At 33.6% G+C, this 14,909-nt stretch overlaps 1 protein-coding gene across 1 annotated transcript in view; it reads left to right on the plus strand.

Annotated features, from left to right (window-relative positions):
• Positions 1-14,909, plus strand: part of LOC132944085 (syntaxin-binding protein 5) — a 155,723-nt gene that overhangs the window by 88,047 nt on the left and 52,767 nt on the right. Inside the window, 5 exon segments of the mRNA XM_061013250.1 lie at positions 4,458-4,521; positions 7,799-8,006; positions 9,381-9,444; positions 9,727-9,881; positions 13,357-13,651. Coding sequence (XP_060869233.1) covers positions 4,458-4,521; positions 7,799-8,006; positions 9,381-9,444; positions 9,727-9,881; positions 13,357-13,651 — 786 coding nt within the window.

Here is a 14,909-nt window from a genome sequence, read left to right on the forward strand (position 1 = left end):
GGGGGGGCTAAGCCCCTAGACCCCCCCTAGTTGCGCCAATGTATCTACATCATAATAATAATAATGTCATTGTCATATCGTAAACGTATCTACGTAGTTTTTTTTCGAATAAAAAACATTGCCTTTTTTCGGTTGTATCAAGTCGCGCGAACTCGTAAAGTCTAGATAACCCGCCGACTATATAACATCGTAACCGAGCGTATTGAATCAAATTATTGCGCGACTTGGACGCAACTTGGATGTGTGTATTGTATTTTAAAAATTTTTTTTAATTACAATCGTCTTTTGTCAGAGACTGCCTCGTCACTATAGTCAGTTTAATTTCCAACGTATTATTCGGAGTTGAAATGTTTAAACGCATTTTTAACGAATTAAGTTACATTTCCCTTTTATATTCAATTATACTGTTCGACACTCTGCAGGAATTAATCCGAGACGAAACGTCTCTCTGCGCTCGTTTGAAATGCATAATACCTGTCGTCCTATGTACCCGTGTATAGGTATAGTATTAATTTCGTTTTAAATTATTCAACTCGTTATATTGTGTTTACACCACTCGTCTCTTGGTTCTTGAACTGATATCAATACATATTATATACTGTAATCACATATAAAATTAAGGCAGAAGCTTAGCAGCTATGTAGGTACTATAGCTGGCATTCGTTTCAACGGGGTTTTCGTTAGGTTTTTCTATTATACGTCCGTCGAGAAATTCTTTCAATGACGGTTGCACTGCAGGGATTAAATTAAAAAATAACAATGACTCCGCGTGATAAAATACCACGGTTCTCTATAAAATGTGTGGCTGCAGTATATACGCCTCTGCAGACATTCACTATTATACCTACCTACTATATTATGCTATTTACTGCATTATTATCTAGTCTTGTATAAATAAGGTTTTTTACGTCGTGCGTCACTCGAGTATAGGTTAGGTTACACACCTCTCGCACACGCGTTTTTGCGTAGTGGTAGTTTATTTACAACTCTGCAGTGTCGTGGTGACTTGCCATCAGAACGAATTACTGCAGCACCTGCAGCAATGAATCGATGGACTAAATCTATAATGTATATTGTTATCGCAAGGCCGATGATAAATTATCATACATATTCTATGATCTTACACGCCGAGCAGCGTGCTGGATAGGTACCTGCAGTGGTGTAGTGGAGGGTACACGGCGTGTACCCACCTCCTAATTGTATATTTATGCATGTACCCTTAACGAAAATCGTGATACGCAGGTTAGGCGTAGCCCCCCGGCCCCCACGTTATTTTTTACAATGATTAAGGCGTGTACCCATAATCTTTTTTGAGACTGCACTGGGTATCTGCGAATGAGGCAACCGTTTCCGATGACGACGACGGTCCACTCCTCCTGCAAGTCGGTCCATGAATATTATTCCATCCCGTATATAATTTATTTTATTCGGATCACGTGCAATATATAACATACCTATAACCCATATATCGTTCATGTTGGTCGTATATTAGTTTTAGCCGATACGGTGCTGTGGGCATATTAAAATCCACAACGAGTAATGACGTGTGACAACTTTCGAATCAACGAGCATTGAACGCGATATATTATATTATTATAATAGTACCTACAGTGTAGGTCCTACACGGTATTGTTCTCAGTGCGCAGCAGCAGCGTATATATTATTTAATATATATCTATATAGACCGTTTATAATAAACGTCTGCGCAAACCCGTCTATGAGTTTATTTGTTCTTTAGCGTTGCTGGTTTTAAATAATCACCGACGGTAGGTATATACGACCTCCTTAAGCACACCCTTTTACGAAACTGTCAGAATAGGGTTTGCACTTCGACCGCGCGTCCCCGGTATAGTAGTCCCATCACTATTAATGCGAGTCCTCGCCGCCGCAAAAACCGACGGTAGATTTACTAACCATACACATAAATAAAAAAACGATTTATGAACTACAAAATGGTCGGTTGTTTTTGTTACTCTTAAACTTTTCAAACGTTCTATATGTATATATTATGTGTGTACAACTTTAAACGAATTCTTAACGTTCGCATACCACTATTGTGTAAACCGCGTAGGAGTCGAAGTGGTAGTGACTACTAGTCGTAGTAGTGGCGGTAATACATGTATAGCGTAGTTTTGGTAGTAATGGCGTATAGACAATAACAGTGGTAGAAACAACGTATTCTTCTTTGACAAAAGTTTATGCGCGCAACAAAGTTTTTATAAATACCGTACAAAACCAGCGAGATGATGTAATGCGGTAAAATAAATAATAATAAAAAAAAAAACCGTGCAAAGCGTATAAAATGTGTCAGAAAATATTATATTACACTGCACAGAGAAACTATACGAGTCGTATAATAATATTCGCATATACGTTTTATCCAGGTGGATCCACGCGGCGATCGTTATCGGGCCGTTATAAACGTGCAAATATTTTAAATGTCGGGAACCTACCTATATATATATATATATACAAGGTGTAACAGAAAGACCTGACGGAAAAAAAACGATGCTACTTAAACGTATGACAAAAATTGTTAATATTATATGATTACCTAGTAAATAATTTAAGAAATAAGTTTCTTCGAAAAAAGTTATCAGGTACGTTACAAATTCATTTGATCAAAAAAATATTTATATTTTAAAAAATTCTAAAAAATAAACTACTTGACTTAGATAAATGTTTTGCTATCAAAATTGTTCTTATAATCAGATTCACAAATTGGCTATTTTGAATTTATCCAAAAAATTTAAATCAAATTTAAATTTTTTATTTTCAGTGTTAAAAAATAAAAATAATTTTTTATATAATATATGTGTAGCGCAAGTGACTATAAATTATAGTTAAAAAAAAAATCTTTAATATTAATTAGAACAAAAGTTATTCCAAAAGTCAGTTCTATCTATTACATCCTGTTTGAAATATACAGAAAGTGAAAAGACTTATACATCGTAATACAATACATATTATTATAATATTATGATAGACCTATAAACTATTGGACAGCGCATTGCACTCCACCCTGCCTTCAATGCTAGGGAATCATATAACTGAGAAAGAAAGAAAAAGAACAAAGAGAGAAAGAACATAGAGTAGTAATCACGGAGGAAATACTTCACTTTTTTTTCCATTTTCTTTATCAACCATAAATATATCTATAATATAAATAGATAGTATCCAACATAGTATCGTCCATAGACCCACAAGTTTGGTAACCACAGATCAGTTATTATGTTAACAATTAAATTTAACAATTGGTAGATTTTATTGTAACACAATTTTTTATCTGGCAGTAGCGACACTTTAAATTATTACTTTGTTTCTTTTCTCGCTCACTCTATATCGTACCCCTGACTTCTCTCTCTAAGCGCTGTCCATTAGTTTATAGGCCTATGAATGTACTCGACGACTGCAACAGCTAGGCAGATGAAATCATAGATAATAGAAGAATGGATTGGCCATGTTAATGCATACAACGCAAGAGGTCGCGGTTTTTAATGGGGAAGAGAGAGAGGCGATCTCTCACTCCCTCAAGTGGACTTTTATATGTTATGTTGTATATGTATATGTGTACTTCAAATATAATTCCCGCGTGATAAGGTTGCATTGCCTATCCATTCTTCTATTATCTATGGATGAAATGTATAAATAGGCATACCGTTATAGCATGATCACGCTATATAATATTATAATAGTTCGTTTATATAGAGCGATGGGCGTGTTACAGTTGGGTTATAAATTATAACCAAAATCATAATGCGTTTAGAATTAGCGTATATATAATAATAATATAAGGTTTATCTCGAAACGGCCGCGACGTTCGGGGGTGTCGGTAGCGGGTTTTAGGAGTGTATGCACAACGCGGTTGATGGTGTGTAGTGGAAATAACGCCGTTTTCCATCCCCGAGCTCAGCCACCGGTGTAGTATATTATAATATAAGTCATGTATGATGTGCATATATATATATATATATATGAACAGCCCTATATATATGTACGCGGCCCCACACGCGCATTCCTCCTCATTAACGGTGACGCGGGAAGGTGTGTATATTGTTTTTTGTTTTTGTTTTTTTTTTTTTTTTTTACTTCCTTTTCAGTCGTTAATAACGCGTCGCTCATTCATATACTACGGTATTAGACCCTCTCCCGAACCGTAGGTATTTGTGGACCGGAAAATGAGCGTCGGTACGCGTATAATCCCATTATATGTCCCGGATTTAAGTGCAGCGGCAATAAATTTCGGCGCACAACATCGGCCCCAGAGTCCGAATGTTCGAAATTAATTTCGACCCCCCCCCCCCCCCGCGACCGCCTCACCAGTGGCACCTCATCTTTCTCCTACCCCCTTGTCGTCCACCGCCGTTTGGCTCCTCCCGTTTTCCCCTCATCTCGCCCGCAATTACCGGTTCAAGGTTGTTTTAATCTAAATCGCGTTTATTTTGTTGTTGTTTTAGGACCAGACCCACCCATCCAGGACCCATCGTGCACCTGAGCGATAATCCTGCAGATTCCAGCAAGGTAAATCTACGTATATTATATTTATCGTACACACACACACACCCACACAGTTATCTATTTTCCGTAAATGTATAATATATTATAATATATAAATCAATTATGTATTAATATAGTGTTTATTTATCTATGATTGCTGACACATGTCAGATTATTGGCCACTTGTTAAATATTATGTTAGTCTGTATATTATTATTTTATAAGTATAATGTATATTGGAAGGGTAGAAATTTGATTGAAAACAACAATATTGGTTTATACAAGAGGATATCAATCAATAGTATTTAATGAAAATTCTATCGCTGGGTGGGACATAATATATAGATTACGCATTGATTGCACATCTGCATGAAAATATAATATTATTATGCATGGCTGTATTCCAGGAAATGGTACTTTGTGATTTTTTCGGTTCTGGTTCTTATAGTTGTTTTTAAAAGGTTCTCGATTTCTGTTTCGAGTTTTTTTTAAGTAAAAAAATTTAAGGTTATGAGGAGTCCTACTAGCTGTTATGACTAGAATTAATTCCTGATTAAAAAATATAAATTAATATCTTATAAGTAAAATAGAATATAATAATATGAACTCTGAACTTTCACTTTGTCTCTATTATATATAAAAAATAAAAAAATCAAAGAAACAGAAAATATTTTTTTTTCAAAATTGGAAAAACCTGGATTGAAAATGTGTTTTTTCCGTTTCGGTTCCAGTCCCTGTAACTGTAGTAGCTGCACTAGTACGGTGACAGAATAAAATCGACATGTGCGATTTTTATTTGCTATTAATTATTATTAATTATTATAATTACATTACTGTCAAGATGTCGGTGTTGAAAAACACGAGCCCTTAACCTTAAGTCGGTGTGTATCGATTCATATTGAAAACCGTGTACAGTATCTTTTGTGCGTTACAACTTTACAAGGCCTTTGTAAATATTTTAAATTGTATATATATATGTATATATTGTATTTAAGTGTACGCGTGTGTATTTTTCCGCATATGAATGGAAATTTCACGGATAGTTTTCGAGTGGGTTTTTCTTTCTTTAATTTCAGGTCATACTTCGGTTACGGTAATTAATTCAATTCAACCAAAGTTCATTGAGTTCACCACTTTAACGTGAACTGTATAAAGAACTCGTTATTTAACATATTCGCTTTTCATGGAGAACGAATAATAAGACTCGTGTATCAAATCACAATGATTTCATTCGTACACTACCACTGTATTATAATGGTATAATGTATACTTTATATAATATGAATATGACTTATACATTTATACTAACGATCGACAATTTCGACTTTAAGGAATTTGATTGTGTAACGTTCTCTGTTGATTATGTGTATACAAAATATTACTATTATTATTTTTTTTTTATTTTTTGTCAACATTTGAATTCATAATGAGTAAGCTATTTGTAATATCTTTGACAATTTAACTTTTATTACTTGCTTTTCTGTAGGGATGGAGAAAATGATATTGTATTGTGACATTCCTAAATTCGTATTTTATAAATAAGTTATAAAGGGTTTTTTTTTGTTTTTTCGCCATCGTTTTTTCTCTGGGGCCCCTCCAAACGTATTTGGGCGCAACTACATTGGCTAGGATAAAACGCCAAAAGGAATAGATGTAAAAATTCAAATTGTAATAATATGGTTATTCTACTTATTCTTATCGGTGGGAACAGCTAGAAAGGAATACGAATAAAGCCGAGATAATAATACGGTTTAAGGGTGATGGTGCCGGTTTTTCCAATTTTCTGAAATTCTATAAAATGAAAACTAAAACAAGTCTTGTAGGAAAAACTGTTACGCCCTGTAGAATAGTCGGATATCGTTAATTTATTTTTAAATTTAAAATAAGAGAACATTTTGCAGGTCGAATCAAAGGCCGATTTTAAAAATTATTATTATAGAAAGCTAAAATATGCATTTGAATAATGTTAAATATATGTTCTTTTTCAAACATATTTTTCTACCACTATTTAAAAAAATATTCTATTCTTTTAAATAAAAAAAAAATTAACGAAATCCGACAATTTTACAAGCCGTGAGAGTTTTTCCTGTAAGACATGTTTTTGTACTAAAAACTCACCGACGCCCTTAATAACAGTACAACTGACATTAGGTTAATATTTTTTTTTTTACATATACCAACTCTTCAAACAAATAATCCGCCTCTAAAGTATTTTTGTCCTAAAATTGATATATCCTCTATTATAATATGTTAGTTTGGATTCAATACTGTCCCCGAATTATTTGTTTAACGTAACTGTCGTGTCTTGTATTTGTTTTTACAAAATTTGGTGCGAATAGTCCACCATTTTTGGGACACTTGTTCCTCATAATATTGATTTGAAAAAAACGTTGAGTTTTCCCTCCTACTTCCTCTCCACCACCCAACTATAGTTATCAACATACAAATACTAATTGTTATTTTCGTCATTTACGCGCAATATATATTGTCATATATCTATCTACGAGTATATAATATATCGAGAAAACGGAATAAAATACGCAGCCAGTGGGGGAGTAGCCAGGGGGGCTAAAGAGGCTATAGCCTCCCCCCATTGACTGTGTTGGCCTTAAAATTTTATGAACATTACTAAAAAAATTAAAAATGTAGGTAAATAACAGACATAATATTGTATAAGTATTTTTCGTATTTTTTTGTTAGGCTTAGCCCCTCCTCCATACAAAATTCCTGGCTACGCCACTGTATTATGCGTACGTATCTGATACAAACACATGTCATATCGGTGGTAAAATATTATTCTGTTACTACAGTTTCTACCGCAGAAAATTATTACCGCCCGTATCACCAATCAAAAATATGCGGAGTACCACAAAAACCAAATTTTTATAATTTATTATTTCAATTATATTTATTACATAATCAATTTCAAAACTGTAGAAAAAATGTATATTTGTAAGGTAGTTGTTCTATAAAAACATGATTTGGAGGGGGGAGGGACTTGGCAAAGTCTTGGGGTCTATATCCTTTCAAGCCTCCCCCGTATTTGTGCCAATACAAAAAATGTAATAAAAATAAAAAAAAGCGTTGGGTAACATCAATAATTGATATTATTCGTAAAAAATTACATAAAATCGTTATATTGTTAGGTATGTAAAAAAGACTGATTGGACCGACACACTCGGTGTCTAGATTTTAAGGGTTTTGTAGCGTGTAATAACGTCCAATTACGTAAATATATAATAATAACGTATTGCCTAATGCAATTATACAATTTAATAAATCTGTTAAAACTATTTGTCAGCTGCTCATTGGCTTCGAGACTGGTCTGATGGTGTTGTGGGACCTGAAGACAAAGAAACCCGAATGCCGCTGGCAATGGGGCGACTCGCTCAAGTCTATAGATTGGCATTTCGAAGGAAAACAGTTTACGTGCAGTCACAACGATGGCAGTCTAACCACGTGGAATGTCAAGCCGTCAACAAAACCTGCAAATATAATTTATCCTCACGGTGAATATTTATTATGTTAATAACAATTAGGTTAATATACTTGGTCGATATTTCTCTTCGCTGAAATCGCTTTCATCCGGAATCAATATAATACGGTAGTCACCCGGCCAATAAATTAGTTTACGGAATATTATTGCATTAGCTATTTCGAAAATTAAATTAAATTTAATATCTATTGAAATTTTAAATCGGTACCATCCGATTTCCAGTTTTTATTTAAAATCATAGTGTACAGCATATACATGCAGTTAGAATATGTGTGTTCATTATACGTGTTTTCATAAAAATAAATAAACTTATAAACATTTGAGTTTCTCTAACATACGGGCAACGAATCATTAAGTTGTTGTTTTTTTTTCCTAATTTCCAAAATCGTGATATAACATTCTCATAATATTCATATAAGTATATTATATTTTTACATTTCATATATTTTAGTATTATTTCATGATCCATATTATATGTTATTACCAAGTAAAAAAGTCATATAATATTATAATGTCAAATAATGGTAGGTAATTAAAAATAAATGTTATTAGGTATATTATTTAATTATATATTTCATTTCATTAATATGCATTTAAAATAAAAACTGCGATTTATTCTTTTGTGATTCTAAAATATTTTGTTTGTTTCCACATGGGTACATTATTTTCATATATACTCGTATAAAAATAATACGAAAATAAAACTTTAACGATCTGATAAAATTGTTTTCTCGTTTTTATACAATGCAGCGCATGATAATGTACGTAGGTACTTTTCAAAATAAATTTAGACGAGTTTCAATTATTGTATTGTTATTATTATTGAACACATAATAAATGTATCGTTGTGTATTATTTTAATAACTACAACAAAGAATGTCGGATAGTGTTTCTTTGATAAATAACTTGTAGAATCACTAACGTCTAACTACGCAGCATTTTCTTACGTTTTAGTTTTAAAATTATGTTCTTTTGTGGCAAAATATTTAAACAAAATTATTTTATGAAGAGGTTCTATTTTTTTAAAGTTTGTTCGTAACGATTCAATTTATAATTAACTTTTTTTATGTAGCTGTTGGATTAATTTTTAGGTTTTACGGTCAGCAAACATTTGATAATGATAATGATAATTATAATTATTTTTATTTACTTGCCATTTAAATATAAAGTTAATGACCGCTTTAACCTGTATAATTAAGAACTTGAAATGGACCTTAAACTTAAGCCGCCAACCAACATTAATATTATTTTTGCCCAGATTAAATGAAATTATTTTTAACTACCCCCCCCCAAAAAAAAAAAAAAAAAACAAATATTTTTGAACAAATAAACATCTACCTATAATCTTCTTGTTTAATTTATTTATTTGATTTTTTTTTCGTTTTAGCAAAAAACAAAACGGAATCATGCAAGCCTATTCAAAAAGTCGAGTGGAAATCATCGAAATCCGGGTAAATGTGCAATAATAAAAATAATATTTCACAATCAGTATAGTTCAACTGTCATTAATCGTCATAACGGCAGTATACCTACTACTATTATTATTATTATTATTATTATTGGATTTTTCGCTGATGTGCAATAATTTACTTTGTTAATGCTACTTTATAATATATTATTATATATTATACGTATGTGTATACTATATAAATAATATAATATTTTTTTTAACGCTACCCTTGTGCTTTTAAATCATACTGTTCTCACTATTTTCCGTTATGTGTCATTGCCAGCGAATCGTATTTGATATTTTCCGGAGGGTTGACCGCCGATACTGCTGGCCGCGTGCCCAGCATAACGATCATGCACGGGAAAACGACTACCGTTCTCGAAATGGACCACAACATCGTCGACTTCGTTACGCTGTGCGAAAGTCCTTACAACAGCGGTCAGTACCTATATTATATTTATGTAATAAGTGTAATAAAATTAGACGTTTCTTTGGCCGACGTGTGCATGTCAGTGGCGTATTATATTATTTACGGGTCGTCAGGGGGTAGGTACCAGCTACATAGTGCAGGCGTTCGATTGGACCCTTGAGCAGAGTTATTTATATACATGATGAGCATTATTATAGGTTCGTACTTAACGATAATATAATAACCATATAATTAAATACGAATTTGTATTTTTCTGGTTTTAATTCATCCATCCCGCCCGTGATTACCTATTGAGCAATAAATATTATATAGATACCAGCTATACGCCTCTGCCGCCCACTGCGACGATTATTAATTATATGTGCATATAAGTACGAGACTGTTCGATAAATCGGTTAACGAAATTATCGGTTGGGTTAGCTTTGAAATAATATGCATTATGCATAATAATATATCATATCTTCCGCGGTTATCTGACCGTCTCTCCATAGCGAAGTTAATATAATATGTTTACCGGTGTTCGAGATAAGGCTCGTCGTAAGTAGCACGTGTATAAACGCCACACGTGCTTGCTCTCGCCGCTATTATAATTGGTTTTGAGACCCCAGGTCTCGAATTGTCGCTTGAAATTCACCCACAGTTTCCCGGTCCCAAGTTATCGTCACAGCAGTCGGGACGTTGTTATTTTAGTTCTCTTTTCCACCGCCAACGCCGATTTTCAGAAGCAAAAAGTATTTCTCTATCGTCGAATACCACCATATAGTATAGATGCGCTCTGCAGTTATAAACGTGGAGAGATATATTTCTGCGACGACATTGTTTAAACGCGCGTAAAAAGCATAACTTTGTTTGTATATTTTTTCGCGCTACGATTTTCATCGTGAAAGAATGTTACAGTAGGTAGAACCTCTGAGGAATTAATTAAAACGACCCGTAACAAAAAAAAGATTTACTTTCAAAAAATTATTTTGTTTAACTTTAACATTTCAATTTTTTACAAACAACGCTCTGGAACCCCTGTAAGGATCAGTGACAAAACCAGTGGGGACAGGTATAACCCTGTCCCCCGCTTGGACCATATTTAATCGTTTGTTTAGTATATTTATTTAATCTATAGTGAAATATCAACTATAATAACGATATTGTAATAGTTTCGTATAAAGATAGCAAATATCATATAACTCAACTATATTATGAGTGATGACTGTACTGACAAGGATAAGAATTATGTGCAATATGAATTTGAAAGTGCGTTCGCGCACAGAGGAAAATGTATTATTATAATATGTGCACACGAAGGCTAACTCACTCAGCCTGAGACAATAGACGACAGGCAAACAACCTCTTGTTGTCGCGTGTATATAGTCAAAGGATTTAAATTTTAAACACTGTTGTCTGTTCGGCAGTTCGGTTTCCACGCGACAGGATCGTAAACATTAGTAGGTACCTACTTTCAAATTGTTTAAATATGTCTAATGAATGTACTATTATTTGTTTTCTGAATGTTTAAAATATCAATAAAATATATCCTTTGAAAAGAAAAATAGCAATTAAAATCGTCTGACGACCCTGTATTAGTGCACTTGATTTATATAATTTAATCACTATATAAGTATTACGTGTTATGTATTATGTGTTAGTATTATGTACCTATTCACCCCGATGTCGTAATTTATTTTTATCCACACTCTGTTTTCTGTTTTTGCGGAATTCCACGTGGAATACACCGCGATAATATATCGAAAAGTTCAATACGCATCTCGTCGGTTTTCAAGTTTTTAACGCATAGCCGCATAGGTATACCAATAAACTTGAGAATTCCTCACTCCTTCGTATTTATTGAGGGGTGTGGAAATGTATGATCTTTGCAGAAAATATTATGTATAAACCTATTGCAATATATACAAAATCATGATATTTCAAAACGATAAATCGCGTTATTAAAATAATACTCGTTGCAATAAGTTGATGAACTAAAATTAAAACTATATTGTACCAGGTTATAAAGATTACTCATCATTTTATTATCCATAGAAGATTTTTAGTATTAATAAAAAAACTGTGATGGCCAAATTGAAAAAGTAACAATAGTAAATTAATTACAAATTACAATATTTAAAGAAATCTTTATCAATATAAAAAAAAGTCCAGCAGGGAGGGTTCTGGGTTAGGTTAGGTTCGACTCCGTTCTGGTAAACAGCCATTTATAAATTAGAGCGATAGGCAGATATCCGAACCCCTATCGATCAATCAAACCGTACGCCGAGGCCGCTGACGGAAATCATTCTCGATTATAATAAAATATATCCTTATTATTAAATTTGAAAGGTGGCCATCACCGTGATCGTCTACGTCGTCTTTGTCGTCACCTTGGAAGACTTAGATTATATTATCATACCACGAACGTCGTGTACACCTAAACCGGCCTTAGCTTTATCCAATAAAATACAACCCATTACAGGCGATACGAGTGTACCATACACGATTTCTACTTAATATATTATTATAATGTACATTTGTACCAAAAAATAAGTATTCCTATTGAACTTCCAAATTTCAAAAATTACAAATTCATTTCATCGGACCGACAGCCCCCCTCGTGGAGGCCCTGATCACAAATATTATGTACCTACCGTTTGTATTGACGATTCAAATCCACCCTTGTAACTATCTTCATCGTCGTCATATTACATACAGCTTAACGGGCCAATAGGTCCAACTCTGGCATCATAAACTTTTTCCATTCTTACGCCATGTCTAACTGAGCTCGATCTTGAAGTATTTTTAGGTCCTTCACGACAGAATCCCTTCATCTTGTTCTAGGTTTTCCTAGAGGTCTACTTCTCGTTTCTATACCTTGTTACTACATACCTACATATTTGTGTAATTCGCACGACGACGGTGTTTTAAGTGTTTGTTATTGTGTACGTACCATTAGTCTTTAATAATAACATTTTGTGGTCATTGCCGCGCGCGTTAACCGCATCAACGCGTCGTCGTCATCACCTTATAGATTGTATCATCATAACGTTGGCCTAAGTCGCAAAGCGTGTAACTCCATTTTTTTTTTAATTTCGGAATTATCGGTGATTAAAATTAAGAAAAAAACCGCATCGTATGATAAAGTCATAAACATATTACTAAATGTATTAATATGTCTATGGATAAAGTCGTAATTGAAATTGTATCATTTTATCATGCATGAAATTGATGATTCGAAATCATCATATCTCCAATGTAATTATTTTAAGAATTGTAATAGCATTGTAATAAATGATAGAGATACGACCTTTGCGAATTATGGAATTAGGCCGACAAAGTATGTTTGAAACGTTTTTTTTCCTCTCCTGAAAAATTTGTAATTTTGGACATACGCCCTTTACAACTTAGGCCGACGATAACACGACCGTCGTGTATGCTTTACCCGCCTTAGCTTTATCAGTTATTAATCGTTAATGTAATTTCTCGGTTCCGTCGCGTTAGACGTCCAAGAACCGTACGCCGTAGCGGTGCTCATGCAAAACGACCTGGTGCTGATCGACCTGCTCAGCTCGGGATATCCGTGTTTCGAGAACCCACACCCGATGGACATTCACGAGTCACCCGTGTCATGCGTGCATTACATCGCCGATTGCCCGTCAGACTTAATACCGGCATTCTATTCGGTCGGTTCGAGGTCCGCATCGAAGAGGACCGGCTACAGCGAGAACAAGTGGCCCATCGCCGGCGGTGAGTGGAGCCCGACGTCCTGCAGCTACAACGAGATCATTCTCACCGGGTGAGTAGTGCAGGAATAAGAATGTGTATTATTAATTATTATACATCACGTATAGGTTAGGTTAGGTATATAACCTCATCAAATTTCGGGCCCATGTACTAAATATTTTTGCGGGCCCTATACAAAACTTCCAATAAAATACGACCCATTACAGGCGATACGAGTTTCCCATACATGATTTCTACTTAATATACAATTATATCGTTAAATATTATTTAGTATAAAATGAGTATTCATATCTAAATATCCAAATTTCAAAAATTACAACTTAATTTCAACGGGCCCCTGTTCTCCTGGTCCAACAGCCCCCCCCACATTGAGGGCCCTCTTCACCTATATTATGTACCTACCGTTTGTACTGCCGATTACATGAAATCCACCCCATTAACTATACCTACATATTTGTATAATTTGCACGACGACATTGTCCTAAGTTTATTATAGACAGTGTGTGTACCATTAGTCTTTAATAAAACAATTTTGTACCTTTATGTACGTATTAAATGTATATAGCGACCGAACTAAAATAACGTTCAATAAAAAAAAAAAAATTAATTAATTTAATCGATTTTATATAAATACATGAAAAAAAAACGATAGAACAAAGTCTAACCTATTGTTATATCTTTTTAAACTCTAAAGAAATTAAAAAAGCTCCAAGAAACCGTTCGTATTTTAAAGGGGCTGAATAAAAAAGAAAAACAACCGAGAGAGCCAATATCATAACGATTAGCGTTATCATAAAGGACGTACATAATATTCTATACTAACCATTGTTTCCACGTTGTTTCTTCATATTATGTCTTGTTATTGTGCCGAAGTATACTTTAAAATAACTTAAATCTTAATTATTATCGATGTATGTAGATTTTACAATGACACCGACGATATTACTCTATAGGTTATAGGTATATTTTATAAAATACAGTATTAAATAATCGATAGAGTCGCAATAACTTGAAAGTCTGAAAGGTACGATTTAACATTATAAATTATTGTATATCCCCTTGAAATGATCATAATACATTAATTATTTATTTATTAAACACAACGTTTATTTATCTATCGGTATTACAAAGCAATAAATATATATGATGACCCTTGATATCTCGATTTTTTTTCCATCGCAAATAAAAACGGTCAAATAATCCGATTATATAGTACATTATACGTGGTTATTTCCACTACTGTTGTGATTATTTTAGAGCTATCGAATAACAAGATGAGCTTATCCGATTACCCAAAACTTAAAGAATAT

This window comes from Metopolophium dirhodum, chromosome 5, assembly GCF_019925205.1.
Source record: "Metopolophium dirhodum isolate CAU chromosome 5, ASM1992520v1, whole genome shotgun sequence".
Classification (NCBI taxonomy): Eukaryota; Metazoa; Arthropoda; class Insecta; order Hemiptera; family Aphididae; genus Metopolophium; species Metopolophium dirhodum.